The sequence below is a fragment of the Schistocerca nitens genome, chromosome 4 (genome assembly GCF_023898315.1).
Source record: "Schistocerca nitens isolate TAMUIC-IGC-003100 chromosome 4, iqSchNite1.1, whole genome shotgun sequence".
Lineage (NCBI taxonomy): Eukaryota > Metazoa > Arthropoda > Insecta > Orthoptera > Acrididae > Schistocerca > Schistocerca nitens.
The window spans coordinates 194,798,072-194,824,206 of record NC_064617.1 but is presented as its reverse complement, the minus strand read 5'-3'; the positions used below and the strand labels follow the sequence as shown (position 1 = coordinate 194,824,206).

Genomic DNA, 26,135 nt, shown 5'->3' with positions numbered 1-26,135 from the left:
AGAAACTGTGGCACATTTGACCATGCGATCAACGAGCTGGCAGTAACACGGATACTCTACAAATCACACTTAAGTGCCTGGTAGAGGGTTCTCCTAACCACCTTCACAATAATTCTCTATTATTATTGCACTCCCGAACAGCGTCCGGAAAAAACAAACGCCTATATCCTCCCGTGCGAGCTCTGATTTCCCTTATTTTATTAAGATAGTCGGTTCTCCCTTTGTAGGTAGGCGCCTATAAAATATTTTCGGTTTCGGAAGAGAAAGAAGATTCCGCCGCAACGAAGAACGCCTTCGTTTTAATTGTGTCCATCCCAAATCCCGTATCAAGTCCGTGATAATATCTCCTCTATTTCGCTATAATACACTACGTGCTGCTCTTCTTTGAACTTTCTCGGTGTACTCTGTTAGGCCGGCCGAAGTGGCCGTGCGGTTAAAGGCGCTACAGTCTGGAACCGCAAGACCGCTACGGTCGCAGGTTCGAATCCTGCCTCGGGCATGGATGTTTGTGATGTCCTTAGGTTAGTTAGGTTTAACTAGTTCTAAGTTCTAGGGGACTAATGACCTCAGCAGTTGAGTCCCATAGTGCTCAGAGCCATTTGTACTCTGTTAATCTTATCTGGTAAGGATCCCAGACTGCGCAGTAGTACTCCAAAAGAGGACGGATAGGCGTTGTGTACGTAGTCCCTTTAGTAGATCTGTAACATTTCTTGTATGCTGCCAATAAAACGCAGTCTTTGGTTTGTCGTCTCCACAACATTTTCTACGTGTCCTTTCCAATTTAAATTATTCGTAATAGTAATTCCTAGGTATTTAGTTGAATTTATGGATGATGAAGACAATACAACACCCAGTCCCTGAGCGGAGAAAATCTGCGACCCAGCCGGGAATCGAACCCAGGCCCTTAGGATTGACCGTCTGTCGCGCTGACCACTCAGCTACCGGGGGCGGACGATCTCCTGATGAGCTTAATAGACGATAAACGACAGAATCATCTGCAGGCAACCTAAGACGGCTGCTCAGATTGTCTCCTAAGTCGCTTACAGAGATAAGGAACAGAAGAGGACCTATAACACTGCCTTTGGGGACGCCAGAAATCACTTCTGTTTTACTCGATGACTTTCCGTCAATTACTACGAACTGTACCTCTCTGACAGGAAATCACGAATCCAGTCACATAACTGAGACGATATTCCATACGCACGCAATTTCACTACAAGCCGCTTGTGTGGTCCAGCGTCAAAAGCCTTTTGGAAATCTAGAAGTACGGAATCAATTTGGAATCCCTTGTCAATAGCAGTCAACGATTGTGTTTCAAAAGAACATGTTTTCTACATCCGTGTTGCCAACAGTGAGTCAATAGATCGTTCTCTTCTCATAATGTTCGAACACAATATTTGTTTAAAAATCCTGCTGCATATCGACGTTAATGATATGGGCATGTAATTTAGTGGATTACTCCTACTACCTTTCTTGAGTATTAGATGCACCTGGGCAGGGATCTTTCGTCGAGTTAGCGGTTGTATGTGATTGTTAAAACGCCTTTCCGAGTGATGATGCCATATATAGCCTGTATATAAGTATGGTTGGTTCTCTGCGGAAGTTGGAGACGTACCACACCGGTCCTGATCCAGCGTTGGCCGTATACAGGGTCCAGGAAAGGAAGGAAGAAAGTGAATACAGGGTTATGTCAATCAGTTTCCGAGTGTACACTGCGAATGAAACTGGGGCCAATGCGCATTTGGAGCCCGGTACCTCGTAGTAAGCTATTGCCGACAGTAGCACATGAAGTTCCAAGTCTTCAATGGACCAAAGAACACAGCAACTGGACAGTAGCTGACTGGCGACCGTGTAGTGTGGTCCAAAAATTCGCAATTTTTTCTTTTTCCAACTGATTGAAGATTGCGAGTACACTGCCGGCACAAAGTGTCAAGTAACCCACAGCGTGCAGAGTCTGCAGTTCAGATCGCTGATGGTTCTGTGATGTTTTAAGTTGTTTTCGTAGGATCAATTCGGCCTACTCATTCAGGTTGTCGTATTCGAAATTAATTCGCTGAATGCTAATTCCTTGACATCAGCTGTATTAGGTACCCCCTCGAGCATGCAGAAGTGCCACAATACGACGTAGCATGGATTCGACTAATGTCTGAAGTAGTGCTGGAGGGGATTGACACCATGAATCCTGCAGGGCTGACAATAAATCAGTAACAGTACAGCCCGGGTTCCCGGGTTCGATTCCCGGCGGGGTCAGGGATTTTCTCTGCCTCGTGATGACTGGGTGTTGTGTGATGTCCTTAGGTTAGTTAGGTTTAAGTAGTTCTAAGTTCTAGGGGACTGATGACCATAGATGTTAAGTCCCATAGTGCTCAGAGCCATTTTTTGAGTAAGAGTACAAGGGGGTGGAGATCTCTGCTGAACAGCATGTCGCAAGGCATTCCAGATATTCTCAGTAATGTTCATGTCTGGGGCGTTTGGTAGCCAGCGGAAATGTTTAGCCTCAGAAGAGTGTTACTGGAGCCACTCTGTAGCAATCCTGGACGTGTGGCGTGTCGCATTGCCCAGCTGGAATTGCCCAAGTCCGCCGGAATGCACAATGGACATGCATGGGTGCAGGTGATCAGACAGGATGCTTATGTACGTGTCACCTGTCAGAGTCGTATCTAGACGTATCAGGTGTCCCATATGACCTCAACTGCATACATCCTCCACCATTACAGAGCCTTCACCAGCTTGAACAGCCCCTGCTGACAAGCAGGATCCATGGATTCATGAGGTTGCCTCCGTACCCGTACACTTCCATCCACTCGATACAAGCTGAAACGAGACTCGTCCGATCAGCCACATCAACAGTCCAATGTCGGTGTTGGCAGGCCCAGGCGAGGCATAAAGCTTTGTATTGTGCAGTCATCAAGAGTACACGAGTGGGCCTTCGGCTCAGAAAGCCCGCATCGATGATGTTTCGTTGAATGGGTCACAGCTGAACTTTTTGAAGGCCCAGCACTGAAATCTGCAGCAGTTTGCGGAAGGATTGTATTCCGTCACGTTAAACGACTCTCAGTAGTAGTTGGTTCCGTTCTTGTAGGATCTTTTACCTGCGGCAGTGATGTCGGAGATTTAATGTTTTACCGGATTCGTGATATTCGTGAAAGCCGCGCGGTGTGGCCGTGCGGTTTGAGGCACCATTTCACGGAATGCGCGGCCCCTTCCGCCGGAGGTTCGAGTCCTCCCTCGGGCATGGGTGTGTGTGTTGTTCTTAGCATAAGTTAGTTTAAGCTAGTTTAAGTAGAGTGTAAGTCTAGGGACCGATGACCTCAGCAGTTTGGTCTCTTAGGAATTTACACACACACACACACTCGTGAAATGGCCATACGGGAAAATCCCCACTTCATCGCTACCTTGGAGATGCTGTGTCCCATCGCTCGTGCGCTACTATAACACCACGTTCAAACTCACTTAAATGTTGATAACCTGCCATTGGAGCAGCAGTAACCGATCTAACAACTGCACCAGACACTTATTGTCTTATACAGGCGCTTGCGACTGCAGCCCCATATTCTGCCTGTTTACGTATCTCTGTATTTGAATGCGCATACCTATACCAGTTTCTTTGGCGCTTCAGTGTATTACCCAATAGTGACATACGAAAATTTGTGCCTGACCAGAACCCGGGTCTGGATTTCCCACTTGCCGCGAGCGATCGCTTTAACCACTTCGGGTATCCGTGCACGCTCCCTAGACCGACCCACTCTCTCGTACACGGACGGAAAAAATCGCAACACCTAAAGATAACGAATGAGGAGTAATGAAATATCGGGAATGCGTTTGTCTAGGTAACATATGTAAATGATTAACATTGCTAGATCACAGGTTAATGTAAGCGCGAGAGAAGCCACTGCAAATGTGAAATGATGGTACATTAATAACCGGTGTAGCCGCCAGAATGTTGAATGCAACCACGCATACGTGCATGCATTTTATTGTACAGGTGCCAGATGTCAGTTTGTGGGGTCGAGTTCCATGCGAGCTGCACTTGGTCGGTCAATACAGGGACGGTTAATGCCGCTTGTAGCTAACGCTGGAGTTGCCGTCGATGTGGTGAACGAGCAGGCCAAGGAAACATGTCGACGCTCTGCAGAGCATGTAGGGTTACAACAGCAGTATGTGCGCGAGCGTTATCCTGTTGAAAAACACCTCTGGAATGCTGTTCATGAAAAAATGGCAGCACAGCAGGTCGAATCGTCAGACTGACATACAAATTTGCAATAGGGTGAGATAACTACGAGATTGCTCCTGCTGCCATACCTAATCGCACTCCAGACCATATCTCCAGGTGTATGTCCAGTGTGTGTAGGAAGCAAACAGGTTGGTTGTGGGCCCTCAAGTGGCCTCCTTCCAACCAACACTCGGCCGTAACTAGCTTTCGTTAGAAAACGCGATAGCCCTCCACCCTGCCCTCTAATGAGCTCTCGCCTGACACCACTGGAATCGCAAATGGCGGTTGTTTGTGGTGAGTGGGATGCTCGGAGCCGTCCTTCAAGTAACCGATTTGTAACTGTTCGTTGTGTCGTTGTGGTGCCAACTTCTGCTCAAACTGCTGCTGCAGATGCAATAGGATGCACCAGAGCCCCATGCCGAACATGATGGTCTTCCCTCTAGTTAGTGTCACGTGGCCGTCCGCAGCCCAATCTTCTTCCGACCGTACATTTTCGTGACCACAGCTGCCAGTAATCATATCCAGTGCCTAGTTCCTGCCTAGTGTTTGTGCAATATCGCAGAAGGAAAATCCAGCTTCTTGCAGCCCTGTTACACGACCCCATTCAAACTGTGAGGTGTTGATATGGCGTCTGTGTTGCTTTAAAGGCATTCTTGACTAACATCAACTCATCAAGTCCACTCTCAAAAGTAACTAAGGCTCATGACCGTTACAGCGTGTATTTAAAGCAAACCAGATTTGAATCCTCATAGTGGCGCTACTAGCGCCACTATTATGCGACTGGCGCGAAACTGGAATAGACACTATCTTTCAAATGTAGAAACATACCTACCAACTTTCGTTTATATCGCACAACTGCTTCTTGGTGTGGCGATTACTTTTTCTGTCAGTGTATGTCACACTGTGTACATACTTATACAGTAGTCCCCTGAAGTCATCACCTAATGCTCGCAACATTAATTGGAGTCAAAAAAATGGTTCAAATGGCTCTGAGGACTATGGGACTTAACATCTGAGGTCATCAGTCCCCTAAACTTAGAACTACTTAAACCTAACTAAGCTAAGGACATCACACACGTTCATGCCCGAGGCAGGATTCGAACCTGCGACCGTAGCGATCGCGCGGCTCCAGACTGAAGCGCCTAGAACAGCTCGGCCACACCGGCCGGCTACTTGGAATCCCTCACAAATTTTCGTATAGTGGATCTACACCTAAAACAGCTGGTATCAAGGAATTCGCATTCAGCGAATAGATTTCGAAGCATCCCGTACGTCTGTGGATCGTCAACACTGTCTCTTCTTTCAGACATGCTTGTAAGTACGAAATGCCAATGGCCTTGCCACAGTGGTTACACTGGTTCCCGTCGGGTCACCGAAGCTACTCTCGGGCTTGGCTTACACTTGGTGGGTCACCGTCTGGGTCTTCCGAGCGCTGTTGGACAGCAGGGTGCACTCAGTCCTTGTGATGCCAATTGATGAGCTACTTGATTGAGAAGTAGCGGCACCGGTTACGAAAACTGACAACGGCCGGAAGAGTGGTGTGCTGACTATATGCTTCTACGTATACACATACGGTAGTGCCTAAGGTCTGAGGATGACAGGGCGGCTGGTCAGTACCGTTGGGCCTTAGGCCTGTTCAAACAGTGTTTGTCTTTTTTTTATGTAAGTATGAAGCAGGATGTTTTTTTCAACATCCTCAGTGACCAAATTTGCCCTTTCTCCTACATCTTCATGATGACTGTACTATGAAGACTGTAGTCTTCAAAGATAACAAGTAGCCATGTTCAAAGGGCTGCAGGAATACGTTTGACAAACACTCAGGCCTCCTATCGCACGTCAAGTGGCCCTCTAAATTACCCAGCCTTGATCCCATAATAAATTTCTGGGAGTACTGCAAAGCGGATAAAATATAAAACTCAACATACCTGCAATTTGGTAACCTTATCATCAGAACTGCTTCAGCTGGATGTGGCATTGAAGAATCTCCAAATTGAGGGCATGATCAGACCTAGCGATGTTGTCATACGATGTTAGCTTAACGTCTCATGGAGCTGACTAATTTTTTTGTCGCATATGCTAATGTAATTCGGGACATGCCTGACAATCTAATTGGATTGGTCCTACACTTTGCTGGGAAGAGTACGTTTTCTGGCAAATGTTTCCTAACTATGTACTGTCTTTTGGTTACAGAGCCATGTTCCCGGCGTTTCCTGCCAACTTGACGCGTCCGGAGGGCGTGCCAGCAGAGTTCGGCTGGGTGGACTACCTGCTGTTCGCGCTCACGCTCGTCATTTCCGCGCTCATCGGCGTCTACTTCGCCTTCTTCGACCCCAAACGCCAGAACACGCGTGATGGCTACCTCATGGGCGGCCGTACTATGGGGATCTTCCCCATATCGATGTCGCTTATAGCAAGGTATGTCGATATGAACTTTTGAGGTTTTCTCTATGTAGTTGTCTGATAGTATATACACTGCTTGAAGTGAAACACCCAGCAAACATAGTCTGATGTGGATGCAACATCGTATGCATATACATCATCAGCAGGTATGTAAGTTATTAGAGATGCAATTCTCTGTGACGGGTAGAATGGTTATCAGAGTGTATTACCGTCGTTCGTGTTGTTACCAAGCCAGGTAGGGTATACAGGGTGATACAAAAAGGTACGGCCAAACTTTCAGGAAACATTCCTCACACACAAATAAAGATAAGATGTTATGTGTACATGTGTCCGGAAACGCTTAATTTCCATGTTAGAGCTCATTTTAGTTTCGTCAGTATATACTGTACTTCCACGATTGACCGCCAGTTGGCCCAATTGAAGGAAGGTAATGTTGACTTCGGTGCTTGTGTTGACATGCGACTCATTGCTCTACAGTACTAGCATCAAGCACATCAGTACGTAGCATCAACAGGTTAGTGTTCATCACGAACGTGGTTTTGCAGTCAGTGCAATGTTTACAAATGCGGAGTTGGCAGATGCCCATTTGATGTATGGATTAGCACGGGGCAATAGCCGTGGCGCGGTACGTTTGTATCGAGACAGATTTCCAGAACGAAGGTGTCCCGACAGGAAGACGTTCGAAGCAATTGACCGGCGTCTTAGGGAGCACGGAACATTCCAGCCTATGACTCGCGACTGGGGAAGACCTAGAACGACGAGGACACCTGCAATGGACGAGGCAATTCTTCGTGCAGTTGACGATAACCCTAATGTTAGCGTCAGAGAAGTCGCTGCTGTACGAGGTAACGTTGACCACATCATTGTATGGAGAGTGCTACGGGAGAACCAGTTGATTCCGTACCATGTACAGCGTGTGTAGGCACTATCAGCAGCTGATTGGCCGGCACGGGTACACTTCTGCGAATGGTTCATTCAACAATGTGTCAATCCTCATTTCAGCGCAAATGTTCTCTTTACGGATGAGACTTCATTCCAATGTGATCAAATTGTAAATTTTCACTATCAACATGTGTGGGCTGACGAGAATCCGCACGCAATTGTGCAATCACGTCACCAACACAGATTTTCTGTGAACGTTTGGGCAGGCATTGTTGGTGATGTCTGGATTGGGCCCCATGTGCTTCCACCTACGCTCAATGGAGCACGTTATCATGATTTCATACGGGATACTCTACCTGTACTGCTAGAACATGTGCCTTTACAAGTACGACACAACATGTGCCTTTACAAGTACGACACAACATGTGCTTCTCAACAACAGATTCGGTGACCGATGGATTGGTAGAGGCGGACCAATTCCATGGCCTCCACGCTCTCCTGACCTCAACCCTCTTGACTTTCATTTATGGGGGCATTTGAAAGCTCTTGTCTACGCAACCCCGGTACCAAATGTAGAGACTCTTCGTGCTCGTATTGTGATACAATACGCCATTCTCCAGGGCTGCATCAGCGCATCAGGGATTCCATGCGACGGAGGGTGGATGCATGTATCCTCGCTAACGGAGGACATTTTGAACATTTCCTGTAACAAAGTGTTTGAGGTCACGCTGGTACGTTCTGTTGCTGTGTGTTTCCATTCCATGATTAATGTGATTTGAAGAGAAGTAATAAAATGAGCTCTAACATGGAAAGTAAGCGTTTCCGGACACATGTCCACATAACATATTTTCTTTCTTTGTGTGTGAGGAATGTTTCCTGAAAGTTTGGCCGTACTTTTTTGTAACACCCTGTATAAATGGCGTGAACGGCATCAGATGTTGAGTGATCACTGATGGACACGGAGATGCTGCACACTCATCTGAGACAGCGTTAGCGGCACCTGACTGATTATGAAAGAGGCAACACTGTGAGTCTCCATTTGGGCAGCTAGACAAATCGTGCAGTATCCAGTTTTTTGGAGCATTCGGATATGACAATAGACCGATGTTGGACTGCATGGGAACACGACGACAGGCAACATCGTCAAGTTTCCGATCGACCACCACGAGGGAGAATCACTATATTTTGAAGCATTACATCCTAACCCCTTCACGTCTGCACCTGACATCCTACAACAAGTAGTGGACTCCCTGCAACGTTTTGTGTCATAATGTACCATTGGTTGCGGACTGGCAGCAACCAGACTAAGGTATTACTGACCCAACTAGGCGTAGGCTGCCGTTAACACCACAAATGAAATGACTGCATTTTGAGTGGTGTCATGACTGGGTGAGCATGGACTACTGGTTTCGTGATGTCACATTATGTTCATCGATGAATTGGCCCTCTTCGCTAGCCGGGATGAACATCGTCGACGAGTGTGACAGCGACCTGGGGAGAGATCCCATTCTTCCAATGGTGTTACTCCTGGCCTCATGGTGTGGTGAGCTATCGGGTATGACTTCAGGTCACGGCTGGTAGTGTTTGAGGGAACTCTGATGGCACGAGGGTAGTCATGGACACCTTGCGACTTCGTGTGTTTTGGTGTCATTTTTCAACAGCAAATTGCTCTTACAAAACTGGAGTGTGTTTAAGACTGGTGGCTGACGCTTTCTATGTAGAGTGATCAAGCCACACGCTGCCTTGCTACCCCTGTCATGGGCTGCTGGGAGGAACAATCATGCATCACACATAGAGGACTATCTGTTCAACCCAGCCTAATTGTTTACCAAAGTGTCTGGCGTGGTGCACAGAGTGCAGCATAGTGCTGCATCACAGCAATGTCATGGCATTGCTCGTTTAAATATAGAACAGTCGACATAAAAATAAAATAAAAGCGGTCCATTGAGGCAGATCCAGCTCTGCTCCACTACTACACTAGACCCCTGTCTAAAGTGGCGCCAGAACATTCGAGATGTCAGGAACATTCGTACACATAACACATTAACTGTACTTAGAGGAGTCATTTCCTTAATAGGGAATTGTTTAAAGTCTTTCAGTGTAAGACTGTTCAATATATTGGTTCCTTTTGCCCAATACTTGTTGGAAAAACATTGTTTGCGATAACCAGCTCCTGTTCGGTAGTATCTGAATTCGATTGTATGGCGGAGAACACTGTCCTGGGTGGGGGAGGGGGGGAGGGGGGGAGGGGGGGGGAAATATGTTGCGCCTGATTTAATATAGTGCTTCTGTGTAATACTTACACCGTCTTTGTTGCAGTAGGTGTTACGAATCCCCACATAGTTTACAGATGAATAATTAAAACTGAGTGCAGCTTTTCTCAGTCTTGAATATCTGGGAGGTTGACATTGTATCAAAACGTTCCCAAACCGCATCAAAATATCTGTCAAAATACATCCAAACTGCAATAAACTGTTTCCAGAATGACAACATGCATCATCACAACTCTCAGCACCACTACAAGAACCCCAGATACCAACTTAGCTTTTCTCCAGTACAGGTGACAAAACTTTACAATGGCCACCAATATGTCATGGATAGCCAGCTGTGGTGGCCGAGCGGTTCTAGGCGCTTCAGTCCGGAACCGCGAGACCGCTACGGTCGCAGGTTCGAATGCTGCCTCGGGCATGGATGTGGGTGATGTCCTTAGGTTAGTTAGGTTTAAGTAGTTCTAAGTTCTAGGGGACTGATGAGCGCAGATGTTAAGTCCCATACTGCTGAGAGCCATTTGAACCATTTGATTTGTCTGTGGAGTTCGAACACAGACCCATACATGCAGCACGACAGGTAAAATCCCGGACCAGTCATCCTGTGAACTGACGCATTTCCACTACACTCGTAAGTATAAATACTGATATCCAGCAGGAACATACTGTAACAGAATTTTACTGATTTTGTGAAGCTTTTCCATAGATTCTATATTTGTCCATATGTATATCCACTTCTTTCTAACCAGATGTGGCTTTCTGTTTCTGTTTACACCATCCAACTCCGATACATAGACCTTAACATGGTCATGGTCTCTGCAAACAATTGCAAAAACAGACACGCACGTAAATGGACTACTGCAGAGAGGTAGGATGTTGATGTTATTCTGCTGTAAACATACACACACACTTATCAGAGCACAGTCACGCCATTTTGTGTCTTAGATGCCAATCAGGGGCCTCCCGAAATCTCTCTCCCTCACTCCACTGACACCTGAGCTATCATTGTCGTCGTCGGCGTGACGGCGGTGGTTCTTGCAACACCGAACCTAAAATAAAAGGATTTACCTTTAGGATAATACCTCGGATCATACACAGGCTGGATCCACAATTAACGTTATCCGTGAATTATTGGCTCTGAGCACTATGGGACTCAACTGCTGTGGTCATCAGTCCCCTAGAACTTAGAACTACTTAAACCTAACTAACCTAAGGACGTCACATACACCCATGCCCGAGGCAGGATTCGAACCTGCGACCGTAGCAGCAGCGCGGCTCCGGACTGGGGCGCCTAGAACCGCACGACCACCGCGCCCGGCTCCGTGAATTATTGTATAAATGTACCCACACCAACCGTTACCCTGGAGTATATGCGGTGGATACGCCTCAATAAATATTTCCGAATACGTAACGCTGGGCGAAATCTCAGATCATGTTAGCCGTGGATCAATACTAAACATTATCCATGAAGTATTATGCATACCCCAACAATTACCCTGGAATATATATGGGCGGATCCCCCCGATAAAATATTTCCGAACACATAACGCTGGTGGATCCACCTTTCGGCTGCATCTCGGTAGTCACCTGCGAGCTGGAAGCACCGCTCACTGTGAGTGACTCTGAACGTACCAAGGTCCTTTGTGACAGGCTAACTGCATGAAATGGTGCCACGTCTAGGGAACTGTTTTAGACAGGCGTGCCAGTAACTTACATGAGAATACGGGGCGTCGCACAACACGAAAATTCAGGCATTAGTTGCATAGGTAGAAGCTACTGACTATAGACAAATTAAAGGGACAAGAAGATAACCGGAGATGATGTACACAACAGAAATAAACTGGGAATCTAATGAGAAACGTAAACATATTGTGTTCTTCTAAAATATCTGAAGAATTCCGCATAGCTCAATGAAAATTCGTCGCACGCATAGGGAATCATCCCAGCGACGAATGGGCCTCAAACGGGGAAATCGACTGACGTAAGTGGCCGTTGCGTAGATGAAGATGAGATGGGAGATATGGTACTGCGAGAAAAATTTGACAGAGCACTGAAACACCTCAGTCGAAAACAAGTCCCGGTATAAAAAGACGACATTCCGTTATAATAACTGAAAACCTTGGAAGAGACAGCCATGACAAAACTCGTCATCTGGTATGTCTGATGTATGAGACAGACTTCAAGAAGAATGTAATAATTCCAATTCTAAAGAAAGCAGTTGCCGACAGGTGTGAACATTACCAAACTATCTGTTTAACACGGTATGGTTGCAACATACTAACACGAATTGTTTGCAGAAGAAAGGAAAAGCTGGTAGAAGTCGACCTCGGGAAAGATCTGTTTGGATTCCGGAGAAATCTAGGAACACGGGAGGAATACTAACCCTATGATTTTTCTTAGAAGACAGATTAAAGAAAGGCAATCCTAACTTTATAGCGTTTGTAGCCTACCGTCGATGTTACTCAATCTGTAAAATGAGCAAGCAGCAAAGGAAACAAAAGAAAATTTGAAGTAGGAATTAAAGTTCAGGCAGAACAAATAAAAACTTTGAGGTTTGTTGATGACATTGTACTTCCGTCAGAGAGAGCAAAAGACACGGAAGAGCAGTTGAACGGAATGGACAGTGTCTTGAAAAGAGCATATAAGATGAACATCAATAAACGCAAAACGAGGATAATGGAACGAATTAAATCAGGTGACGCTGAGGGAATTAGATTAGGAAACGAGAGACTTAAAATAGTAGATGAGTTTTGTTGTTTGGGCAACAAAATAACTGATGATGGCCGAACTAGAGAGGATATTAATAAATGTAGACTGGCAATGGCAAGAAAAGATTTTCTGAAGAGAGGTTTGTTAACTTTGAAGATAGAGTTAAGTATTACGAAATCTTTTCTGGGGGTATTTGTCTGTAATGTAGCCATGTATGGAAAAGAAATATGGACGATAAACAGTTTAGACGAGAAGAGAATAGCAGCTTTTGAAATGTGGTGCTACAGGAGTATACTGAAAACGAGATGGATAGATTATGTAACTAATGAGGACATAATGTACTGGGGAGAAAAATTAGTTGCACAACCCGACTAGAAGAAGGAATAGGATGACAGCACCATCCTGAGTTTTCAACGAATCACTAATTTAATACTGGAGGGAAATCTGGGTAGTGAAAATTGCAGGAAAGACCAAAAGATGAATACAATAAGCAGATTCAGAAGGATTTGGAGATGATGAAGGTTACACAGGACAGAGTAGCATGGAGAGCTGCATCAGACCAGTCTTCCGACTGAAATCCTCAACAAAAACAATAATCGACTTTGACAAACGATAGACCGCTATGGCCCTGCGCTTGGGAATGAATGTCTCTGAAACGAAAAAGCCGGTCATATGATCATTTGCCACGGTCGTGAGTATCTATGGAACGAGGCTTCAGGACCAGCAGTAGGCGAGACAAAGCGTCTGATGTCCGTGTCTCATCACAGAACATGGTTGTCGGAGGATGGCCCACTCCGTAATGCAGGATAGGCGACGATCTGTGGCAGATATCTGGCGACAGAGTACAGTACTGGTTAATTACGATTGCAAAGGGCACAGAATCATCAGTATTGGATTTTGGATCAATAAAAACGTGTCACCTGGTAGTACGAATCACGTTTCTTGATTCACGGTCGTGTTCGGATACGCCGTCATCCAGTTGAAGGGCTGCTCGATACATGCACCACGCCACAGATGCAGACAGTTGGGGTCAGTATTGTGCTACGGGGGACTCTCACATGGGCTTCTATAGGAGCTGTGGTAGTAATCGAAGGCACCAGCATAACCGTGCACTACGTGAACATTATTGTACACCGCCTGTAACTCTTCAGGCTTGAAATGATCCCGATGGTGATGGCATTTTCCAACAGGATAACTGTTCGTATCACAAGGCCAGAATCGTGCTACACAGATGTGAAGAGGATGGTAGTGAGCTGACGGTGATGTTTGGCCACCAAATTCAGCTGATCTGAACCGAATGGAACATATCTGGGACGCTACTTGATATCAGATCCGCTCCTACACATCACCGGCATGTAATTTATGGAAGCTCCATGACGTGCAGAGATGTCTGGTGCCAAATAACCCCGAAACTCTGCCAAGAGCTTGTCGAATCCATGCCACGTAGAATCACTGCTGTATCGCGACCCAATGATGAACCAAAACGCCATTAAGTAGGTGGACCAAATGTTTTGACTCATCTGTGCATGAAGATGTGGAACTCACGATCTGACTCGGCCCTTGCGACGATTCTCGGTGGCAGCCAACATGATGATAATTTATAACTCTCCTTACGGTTCGTTTTACGACCTTTATGGCGTCTAATTTTCCAGTTGGGGCCAAGTGGCTACCTAGCTAGAATGCGGGTGTGTGGATCTACTGTGCTTTGCTTGTTGTTCCACCGCTACCCATTTGTTGACAGATTGCTACAGAAGGCTCGTTATTTACAAAGCGTGCGTCTTTAGCGTGTCCCGCCATTACAGACTAACTTGCATTCCAGTTAAGTTCTTATACCACAGATGTGTGAAGCGTGTGAGTGTTGTGCTGTAAAGTTCTTTAAGAAACAGTTTATGTCTGTTATTTATAGGATGACGTGGTCAGACTTACTACTTCTTAAAAAAACCGGTCACCACAATATATGAAGATTATTAAAATTGTTATTCTGAGATTGGTAGTATCTAAATTGTTTTGTAATCAGACATTTATCATTTGAACATTTCCAGATTGGCTAAAATATGTTTAAATTAAGGCACTGTGTAAGAAAGGAAATAAAGAAATATCAATAAACTTACGTCCAATAACGCTTTTACTATTTCAGAATAGATAATATATCCATGACTCCTTAATCAATGACTCCTAACATATTTACAAAACCACAAGTTGGAGTTCTCAGTTGTTCTGATATTCAGACATGATGCGAGACTGGACTGAATTCATTAAACAATAAATTACAGAATACCAATATATTCTGTGACGTGTCAAAGGAATTTAAAGTTGAACGAATGAAAAATAGATAATTAAATAAAATAAAAATTGGTGCTAAATCTGTAATCCCTTACACTTTGGTGTTTAGGAAATCATTTTTGTGTCCACATCAGAGCTTCCCTTTAACCACTGGCTCACGTGGAAGGACAACTTGCAGCTGGAACGTTGGTCACCGGATGGATTTGGACCTGTAACAAAATCATTTTCTATAAATCGTTTCCGATATGTTTTCTGTCAGCATACATAGGATAATTCAAAAGTATTAAGTTCTAACAAAATGATGAAGTGTTGAAACAAAAGTCATTTTCTTCGTCTAAAACATCTAAACAAAAGCGTGCTCCGAGAATATACTTCTGACGATATCACAAAACGGCTACGTACGCTGGTAGAGAATTTAATTTAGAATGCGGGCGTCAAATTCCAATCAAAATCGTATGTACCGTTCTCAAGCATTTCGCGCCGATTTGAGAAATACGGTTTCGAGAAAAAAAGAGTGTGAAGTCTAGGTTTATATTTTTCGTAGTTACGTTAAATATACCACTAGTCAGTCATCCATGGACTACACAGCAATCGTTCCAGATCAAAAAGGAGGTCGTCCTCCATGTTCTTTGTAGCCATGGCGGTCCTGCAAGTCTGTTTGGCAGCTCGCTTGATAAGCTTTTCGTCGGCTTTTGTGCAGAAGTTTTAACAGGCTGGTCCGATCCCAAGTTCGAGCACGTTTCCGTAATGCCTGTTACGCCGGCTTTGAAATCACGTGATGCCACACTGACTGCGATGTTGACTATTTTTTCCTGCTGTGAATGGTTTTCAGAGACATTTTTTCACAAATCGCCTTATCTGGAGAATTAGGGATGAACAATAAAGCAGACAGCCCAGAAAATATTTCAAGAAAAAAAATATTTTTTTTTTAAATTTTTAAGAAGTGCGCCCTCTCCCCCAAGTCGCAACGTTCTTTTGAGAAATGTTCATATCTCGCTAGCAGGAATCAAAGAATGTCTCTATTGGGCTATCGGTCCTCATTCCACTGGGACGTAGATATGCGTGGTTTTCCACAAGGCTTTAGTTTTTAGTCAGTATTTTTAAGACTTTTCATCTATGACACTGCCCCATGCTAAGTCTGTTTTTCTTTTGCTGATGCTGTGAACATTATGATGAATAGTAAATTATCATTTTATAAAGAACTGTTACTGAAAGTTCGTCTAAATAGTAAAATACGAGGAACTGTCGTTTCATAAAATGATTTTTAGCCATTTAACTGCCATTAAATTAAAAAAAAATCGCTATTTGCAGTTTAGAATCTGAAAGAGGTCTCACCAGGCATGTGCATAAAGTATGAGATCGTATAGACTGAAGACGTTTATAGTATTACATTATTGAGAAAGCGATTTGACAATTAATTCAGGTGGGAGGGACATGACACAGAAGTAGTGAAGTGCATAAACAAATCTTTATTTTGTTGTATGAAAGTTGTGTCAGAGATGGATAATGGGAATGCCATGTAGCTAGGGCCTCCCGTCGAGTAGACAGTTCGCCTGGTGCAAGTCTTTCGAGTTGACGCCACTTCGGTGACTTGCGTGTCGATGGGGATGAAATGACGATGAGAAGGACAACACAACACCCAGTCCCTGAGAGTAGAAAATCTCCGACCCAGCCGGGAATCGAACCCGGACAATTAGGTAAGATATTCCGTCGCGCTGACCACTCAGCTAGCAGGGGCAGAGATGGATAATGTAAAAACAAAACAGTAGACATACTTTGATTACCTTCATTTCATAATGTCGTGCAGTGTCATGGTTTAGCGCAACTCATCAAGTCAAGTTAAAATTTTCCAAATCCAAAAGTCTATAACATAAATTACTTAACTAGTGAATTCAAGAGCATCTTCCAGAAGCCTGTTCAAGGAACTAGATGTACTGGACACTGCTTCTCGGTATATTTATTCCCTAAAACACTGCTGACAAAAAAACTGAAGCACGCAGTAGGGGAGAGGGAATCGAAGTGGAAATTCACCGGTTGAGATGGCATGTGATGTTATTAGAGTGATTACAATATCGGGTCAAATTTACAAAGAACATGAACATGCCAGTATGAGCCCACTTATAAGTGTGATGATCTACATCTACATCTTCTTGAATACTCTTCAAATCGCACTTAAGTGCCTGGCACAGAGTTCATCGAACCACCTTCGCAACAATTCTCTATTATTCCACTCTAGAAAGCGTGCGGAAAAAACGAACACTTAAATCTTTCCGTTGGAACTCTGATTTCACTTATTTTATTATGATGATCGTTTCTCCCTATGCAGGTCGGTGTCCATAAAATATTTTCACATTCTGAAGAGAAAGTTGGTGATCGAAATTTCGTGAGAAGATACCACCGCAACGAGAAACGCCTGTATTTCAATTATGTCCACCCGAAATCCTGTATCATGTCCGTGACACTCTCTCCCCTATCTCTCGATAGTACAAAACGTGCTGCTCTTCTTTAAACTTTCTCGATGTACTCTGTTAATCTTATCTGGCAAGGATCCCACACCTCACAGCAGTACTCCAAAAGAGGAAGGTTCAAATGGTTCAAATGGCTCTAAGCACTATGGGACTTAACATCTGAGGTCATCAGTCCCCTAGACTTAGAACTACTTAAACCTAACTAACCTAAGGACATCACATACACCCATGCTTGAGGCAGGATTCGAACCTGCGACCGTAGCAGCAGCACGGTTCCGGACTGAAGCGCCTAGAACCGCTCGGCCACAGCGGCCGGCAAAGAGGAAGGAGAAGTGTAGTGTAGGCAATCTCTTTAGTAGCTCTGTGGCGTCTTCTAAGTGTTCTGCCAATAAAACGCAGTCTTTGGTTCGCCTTTCCCCACAACAATTTCTATGTGTTCTTTCCAATTCAAGTTGTTCGCAATTGTTATTTCCAATTCTTTAGTTCAATTTATGGCCTTTACATTTGACTGATTTACCGTGCAGCCGAAGTTTAACGAATTCCTTTTAGCACTAATGGGGATGACCTCATACTTTTCATTATTTAGGGTCCATTGCCAATTTTCGCACCATATAGATATCTTTTCTAAATCGTTTTGCAATTTGTTTTGATCCTCTGATGACTTTACTAGGCGATAAACGACAGTATTATCTGCAAACAACCTGAAACGGCTGCTCTGATTGTCTGCTAAGTCGTTTATAGAGATAAGAAACAGCAGAGGGCCTATAACAGTTCTGTTTTACTCGATGACTTTCCGTCAATTACTACAGGCTGTGACCTCTCTGACAGGAAATCACGTATCCATTCGCAAAACAGAGACTATATTTCATAACAATGCAATTTGATTACAAACCACTTGTGAGGTACAGCGTCAAAAGCCTTCTGGAAATCTAAAAATACGGAATCAATTTGAAATCCGTTATGAATAGCACTCAACACATCGCGTGACTAATGAGCTAGTTGTGGTTCATAAGAACGATATTTTCTAAATCCTTGTTGACAGTGTATCAACAGACCGTTCTCTTCGAGGTAATTCATGATGTTTGAACAGAATGTATGTCCCAAAATCTTGTTAGATATCGACGTTAATCATATGGGCCCATAATTCTGTGGGTTATTCGTATTGCCTTTCTTGAATTTGATGTGACGTGTGCAGTTTTCTACTCTTTGGGTAGGAATCTTTCGTCGAGCGAGCAGTTGTACCGTATACGATTGTTAAGTACGGGGCTATGCATCAGCATACTCTGAAAGGAACCTATTAGTATACAGTCTGGACCGAAAGACTTGCTTTTATTATGTTACTTCACTATTCCGAGGTTATCTAATTGTAAATTACTCATGTTGGCAGCTGGTCTTGATTCGAATTCTGGAATATTTACTTCCTCTTCTTTGGTGAAGGAATTTCGGAAGTCTGTGTTTAGTATTTCCATCGATAGCACAGCTCTACAAAATAAATTTTTTTTTTGTTGCCAGGGAAGTTTGAACGAAAATGGTATATTGTTATGATACTCATTCCGAGTATATTTGTACTTTTTCCAAATTGGCTCTGGTTTTTGAGATATAGGTTATTTGTGGAAATGAGAGTTTCATGTGGATAATATCGACTGCAGGGTCCATATATGGTGTAATGTATTTGCTACCTGTTTTTTAATTAGTGATATTGTACTATCTTTATCAAACAATTGTGCTCAGGGAGTGCATCTGTGTGGTTGAGGATTACATCATGCAAACATCACACTGTCAGCATGTGTTAAGTCCTGTTGTGCGGTGCGTGTGTTGAAGATATTGAGGGTTGTGTAGATTTGAATTCGGCGGTACTCGACATTCATTTGTTGGCCGAGGTAATCCCCGCAACAGCCGATAGGTAGCGTTCAGTGTAAACAAGAAAAATGGCGATGGTCGAAAGTCACACACATGTGCAGTGCAGCTTCAAGGAGATAGAACCTTTTCATCGTGACGTAGCAAATAAGAGGTGAGTATTCATTTCACACAAAGCAATTAATGATGTTTGTTGGATGTGATTGACATGCAAATACAAGAAAGTTCTGCATAATATGTAGTATTTGTGCAATTTTGTTTTAGGAAAACATGAGTTCTTCACGCCGTCTTTGCGTGAACCATCCAGATGAGTTCTGCTACATTTGTGGTGAATACGTTCTTCAAAAGAACAGGAAGAATATCACTCCTTTTGTGAAGGAAGCGTATCTGGCATATTTCGGAATTAAGCTTGGAGATCAAGATAAGGCGTGGGCACCCCATAAAGTTTGTAAATGCTGTGTGAAGTGCTTACGGCAGTGGACAAAACGAAAAAGGAAAAGCTTAAACTTCGGAGTGCCTATGGTATGGCGAGAGCAGAAGAACCATACAGATGATTGCTATTTTTGCATTGTTAATGTGAAAGGTTTTAATAGGTTCAAAAAACGAAAGTGGGAATATCCCGATTTGGAGTCAGCAAGAAGACCGGTGGTGCACAGCAACGATGTTCCTGTACCAACCTTCACAACATTACCCACGCTAACATCATCAGATGACGATGTGCACGGCGAGAAATGTACAAGTAGTGGTTCGGAATACGAAGGACGTGAGACACAACCCCAGCAGTTCGACCAGAAGGGAGCTCAGTGACTTGATACGAGAACTCAATCTTTCAAAGCAAGCATCAGAACTCTTAGCATCCAGGCTTAAGGAAAAGAACTGTCTTCATCCAAGTGTTAAAATAACAGCTTACCGGACGAGAGAAGAAAACCTTCTTCCATACTTCAACCAAGAAGAGGTTATAGTGTATTGCAGCCATATACCTGGACTTTTGCTTGAATTGGGGCTGCCGGAATATAGACCAGAGGACTGGCGTCTCTTCATAGACAGTTCCACTAGAAGTTTAAAATGTGTTCTCCTACACAATGGCAATCGTTACGCATCTATCCCAATTGCCCACTCAACAAAACTTTGTGAAGCATATGCTAACATCAAGATGGTTCTGCAGAAAATTCAGTATATGCAGCACCAGTGGTTGATTTGTGTTGATTTGAAAATGGTGAACTTCTTGCTTGGACAACAAAGTGGATACACAAAGCACCCATGTTTTATCTGCATGTGGGATAGTAGGGCAAAGCACGAACATTGGAAGCAGAAAACATGGCCTCCAAGGGAACATATGGCTGTTGGTGAAGCAAACATCATTAATGAACCTCTGGTTAGTAGGGACAAGATTGTTCTTCCACCATTACATATTAAGTTAGGACTAATGAAGCAATTCACCAAAGCTTTAGACAGAAATGGTAATTGCTTCACATACATCTGCAATACGTTCCCTGGACTCAGTAGTGAAAAACTTAAGGCAGGAATATTTGATGGTCCTCAAATTCGCAGGCTCATCAACGATACCAATTTTACAAGTGTCATGACTGTCACTGAAGCATCGGCCTGGAGCAGTTTTGTCGCTGTTGTAAAATGTTTTTTGGGCAATCATAAAGCTCCCAATTACGAGGAACTGGTCAAAAACATGCTCACTAACTTTCAAAACTTAGGAGCTAACATGAGCATAAAATTGCACTTCCTTCACAGCCACTTGGATCGATTTCCTCGTAATCTAGGTGATTTCAGTGAGGAACAAGGAGAGCGGTTCCATCAAGATATGAAAGGAATAGAGGAAAGATATAAAGGAAGATGGGACAGGCATATGATGGCAGATTATTGCTGGAATCTGCAACGTGACTGTTCTGAAGAGACCTATAAAAGGAAAGCGTGCAGGAAGCGGTTCGTCATGGACGGAAAATGATATACTTATAGAGAAACTTTTCAATTATGTTTTATACGTGGACAAATGCCTATCAGGTTTTCATAGAAGCTATTTATAAAGATTATTTTCTTTTTTCATTGTAGTTTGTAGCGCTCGAGTTCAGTATTAGCAATTTTTTCTAATTTTTTGAATAAATCATGCATTATCTCAAAAACTAGAGCCAAACTGCATAAATGGTTGCTATATTCGTCCTCAGCACCACTAACCCATCCTAAAGCCACTCAAATATCCTTGGCAAGAAAATGAGTGTTGACCAGTGTAGTATTTACATTACTATTGGATTTTCTGCCAGGTTTCGAGATAAAGTTTCGTTTTGGAAACTATTATAAGAATCTCGCATTGAAGTCCGCGCTAAATTTAGAGCTTCCGTAAAAGACCACCAATGTTTAAATTTGGCATGTTTTTTTTCTTTGTGTCTGCAATAGTGTTCTGACACGTTTTGTGGACGAAGGGGTATCAGATCCGTCCTTTGTTAATTTATTTGGTGTAGATCTCTCAGCTGCTGTCGATACTGTTTCTTTTAATTCAAGCCACATCTGGTCTACACTTACATTGTTAATTGGGAAGAGATGGAGATTGTTTCTCAGGAAAGTGTAAAGATAATTTTTATATGCTTTTTTGAATAGGTATATTTTTCGTTTATTTTTGAAGGATTTGGGAGTTACGGTATTCAGTCTCGCTACAATAACCCTGTGTTCACTAACCCCTGTACCCGTTTTGATGCTCGTTATTAGCTCAGGGGTATTTGTTGCTAAGATGTCAAGTGTGTTTTCAAAACATTTACTATTCGAGTGGGCTCATTAACTAATTGCTCGAAATAATCATCAGAGAATGCGTTTAGCACAATTTCAGATGATATTTTATTCATTCCCCAGGATTTAAAAATGTATTTTCGCCAAAATATCGAGGGTAAATTGAAGTCACCACCAACTATAATTGCATGAATCGGGTATGTTTTTGAAATTAGACTCAAGTTCTCTTTGAACCTTTAAGCAATTGTGTCATCTGAGTTGGGACGTCGATAAAAGGAGCCAATTATTATTTTATTCCGTTTGTGCTCTGATTCGGCAGGGAATGGCGCAATAAAGGATTATATCCTGTTTTGAGGCAAGCTGGGCCACAACTGTAGTAACTGGTCCTTGGTGTCCTAGATATTGCCAAACATTAACGAAAAGCTCCGAATTCTCCAGTATGCTAAGAAAGAAACAATTGAATATCTTGGAAGAAATCGAAATTTCCAGTCATTTAAACAGTCAGCAAACAGATCTTCAGAACAAAAAATTCCTTGATAATTTCAGCCACATTCTGCTAAATGAAATTTAAAATTTAACCTCACATCAGCATTTACTTTTATATTTATTTTTAATCTATTTCATGTTTTGGTGTAACGTTTTATTTTTAACTACGCGGGGGATCAATACGTAATGCAACACATTTTTTTTTTCTGAAAGCAATTTGATTTTATATGGATACCAGTACACCATGTTGTTACCCATTCTTTCGGCTACAAAACCGTATTTTTCAACATAGTCTTCATTCAATGCGTCGGCATTACGCAAACTTGCAGGGAGGGCCTTGTATTGCATGGCAATCCTCCACTGCCCGCCCGGTTAGCCGTTCGGTCTAACGCACGGCTTTTCGGGCGGGAAGGAGCGCCTAGTCCCCGGGACGAATCCGCCCGACGGACTTGTGTCGAGGTCCGGTGAGCCGGCCAGTCTGTGGATTGTTTTTAGGCGGTTTTCCATCTGCCTCGACGAATGCGGGCTGGTTTCCCTTATTCCGCTTCAGCTACACTATGTCGGTGATTGCTGCGCAAACAAGTTCTCCACATACGTGTACACCACCAGTACTCTACCACGCCATCATAGGGGTTACATCTCGTCTAGTGTAAGACGTTCCCTGAAAGAGTGGTTCGGTGTGGGGCTGCAGAGGGGTGAAGTGGGCTGCGGTAGTCGTCGTGGGGTTGTGGACCACTGCTGCTGCGGCGGGGACGGAGCTTCTCCATCGTTTTTAGGCCCCCGGTTAACATACAATACACCACAATACAATACGCTCTACTGGTTGATGTCGGATCCAACGCCTTGCTGTATCAATAACCTCCCAGTCATCCACGTTCTGCTTCCCATGGAGTGCTCCCTCATTGGGCAAAGCAGATGGAAGTCGGAAAGTGCGAGATCCGGACTGTAAGGTGGATGAGGAAGAACAGTCCAAGGAAGTTTTGTGAGCTTCTCTCGGGTGTGCAGAATTGTGTGAAGCATTGCATTGTCATAGAAAAGAAGTTCGTCTGCATTTTTGTGGCGACTAACACGCTGTAGTCGTTTCTCCAATTTCCTGAGGGTAGAATAATACACTTCAGAGTTGATCGTTGCACCATGAGGGAACACAGCAAACAGGATAACGCCTTCAGAGGCCCAGAAGACCGTCTCCGCGACTTTACCAGCTGAGAGTGCGGCTTTGAACTTTTTCTTCGGAGGAGAGGTGGTGTGGCGCCGTTCCATGGATTGCCGTTACGTTTCCAGTTCGAAGCTGTGACCCTATGTTTCATTGTCTGTGATAACTTTTGACAAAAAATTGTCACGATCGGCCTCGTAACACGCAAGTACTCCCTCAGAGATGGTCCTCCATTGTTCGTTATTGTCTTTTGTTAGGTAGCAAAGGACCCAGTGGGCACACACCTTTGAGTACCACAATTGGTAGACGAGTGTGTCAGCACTACCAACAGAGACGTCCAGTTGAGCAGCGAGGCGTTTGATTGTGATCCGTCGATCACCTCGAATGAGAGTGTCCGCACGTTCCAACACTGCAGGGGGTCACAGCTATGTGAGGTTGGCCAGCATGCGCGACCCTGTTGCGATGATGACGGACACCTTGCCTATACTTTTGTTCATTGCCAGGTCTCCGTACCGAGCGAGGTGGCGCAGTTAGACACTGGACTTGCATTCGGGAGGACGACGGTTCAATCTGGCGTCCGGCCATCCTGATTTAGGTTTTCCGTGATTTCCCTAAATCGCTCCATGCAAATGCCGGGATGGTTCCTTTCAAAGGGCACGGCCAACTTCCTTCCCTGATGAGACCGATGACCTCGCTGTCTGGTCTCCTTCCCCAAACCAAACAACCAACCAGGTCTCCATAGACATCTTGCAAGCACCTATGAATATTTGTGATGATCTGGTTTCCTCCCAAAAGAAACTAAGTTAGAACTCTGTGTTTGGAACGCACGTCCGTTACAGAAGTCAAATGGCTCTGAGCACTATGGGACTTAACATCTATGGTCATCAGTCCCCTAGAACTTAGAACTACTTAAACCTAACTAACCTAAGGACATCACACAACACCCAGTCATTACGAGGCAGAGAAAATCCCTGACCCCGCCGGGAATCGAACCCGGGACCCCGTGTACAGAAGTCATTTTGAAGGTTACGTATAGCGCTGCAACCCATCAGAACTTTATGAAACAATAGTGGCTGAAGTGGGAGTATTCTATGATGCCTCACAACAAATCTCGCATTTTGTGAACTGAAACTGCCGGAGAAAAAGAATGTGTTGCATTATTTACTGAACACCCCTCATAGTTTTTAACTTCCCTCAATGAGACACGTAAATACTATGGGTATTCGGAAAGTAAGTTCCGATTTATCGCGAAATGGAAACCACTGTGATAATCAGAAATATTTTATTTACAATGGTTAGCTACAGCTTCCAGCCACTGCTTTACATAGTCACCACTCTGACTTAGAAATTTGTCATAGCATTGTACCAGCTTCCCGCCAATTCTCTTCACTCATCTATAGCTCGTTGTCTGTGCCAGAATGTTGTCTTCATAGCCAGTAGTTAATGCGAGCAGAGATGAAATACAGAGGGAGCCAATTACCGACTGTAGCGAGGGTGATCAAACACTTCCCATCGAAAACGCTGCAGGAGCATTGTAAGGTGGTGTGGTCTCCTGACCTTCATTTCTTACATATTATGTCCTCACAATCGTATTCTGCACATCAAGACGCTTCATTCGAACCCAAACTCGATAAGGTAGAGTCAATTTTGTATGAATTCATGTAAGCAATATGCAAATCTAATAACTAAATCGCAAGTACACACTGAGGTTAAAAAAGACGAGGCTGGCGTACACAACATGATGGCCACAGGAATTTTCGTTCTAAAGAGGCAACCAGCCCGCTGGGAGGTCTGTCCCTTCAAAGGGGTGGGTCAGTGCACACCTACTTCAGCCGGAACAACCACCAGGAGAGAGGACAGCTTTTGCCAGAGCAAAGGGATAATGACTGCCGTGTTCGGCTTAAAAGCAAATTCCACTATGTGTGGGAGCACTCAGAATATGCATTTTTTCACAGACCGACTGCATAGTTACGTAGTTCTCACCGGAGGACAGTATATGCCTAACAGAGATGCTACATATTTCCGCATTGGTCTACTTAAACGAAACGTCATTCTCCCGTTTAAAAGAGCAACGCTGATTGGCGGAATATTTCTGACACAAAGAGCCAGACAAATGAGGGAAGACAACAAATGATATACCCTTGCAACTTTTCCAGAAAAAGGGGCCGTTCCATTGTCGCTCTTGGAGCAGGAACACGTAACGAGAGCGAGTGTGCTTCTACATATATGCAAAGTGCGAGGAACAAAGTCTCTCCTCAGTACTTCACTGGGAGAGCACTTCTGTCATCAGCGAATCGGAGTGATACTCTATACTGAGTTGCTCGTGATTAAGTGTTGTTCACTGAGTGGGCCACCACACTTATTGTGCGGTGTGAACATGGACAAAGTACTAGTTAAACGCCTGCGAGCGAATATTGAGTGGCATCATGGTGGACTGGTTATCTGACCGGTGTACCACGCCAATAGTTAGACTAGGGGCAGATAGGAGTCCTTGACTTCATCAAGGCTTAGGGAGAGTTTGATTGGCGAAGGTCAATCGAGATAGAAAGAGATAGTTGTGGTATTTGTCAGCAGCGAGCGATGCAGGCAGCAGTCATTGCAGCTCACGGTATAGTGTGCTACAGCATATGTGAGCCAAATCTGTCCTCCACAACAGTACACTACATTTCTCAAGCGACAGCCTT

The 26,135-nt window shown here is 44.0% G+C and overlaps 1 protein-coding gene across 1 annotated transcript in view; it reads left to right on the top strand.

Annotated features, from left to right (window-relative positions):
* LOC126252801 (sodium-coupled monocarboxylate transporter 2-like) overlaps positions 1-26,135 on the top strand; it is a 205,278-nt gene that overhangs the window by 62,083 nt on the left and 117,060 nt on the right. The window contains exon 2 of the mRNA XM_049953736.1: positions 6,404-6,628. Coding sequence (XP_049809693.1) covers positions 6,408-6,628 — 221 coding nt within the window. The 5' untranslated portion in view covers positions 6,404-6,407. The remainder of the gene's footprint in view (positions 1-6,403; positions 6,629-26,135) is intronic.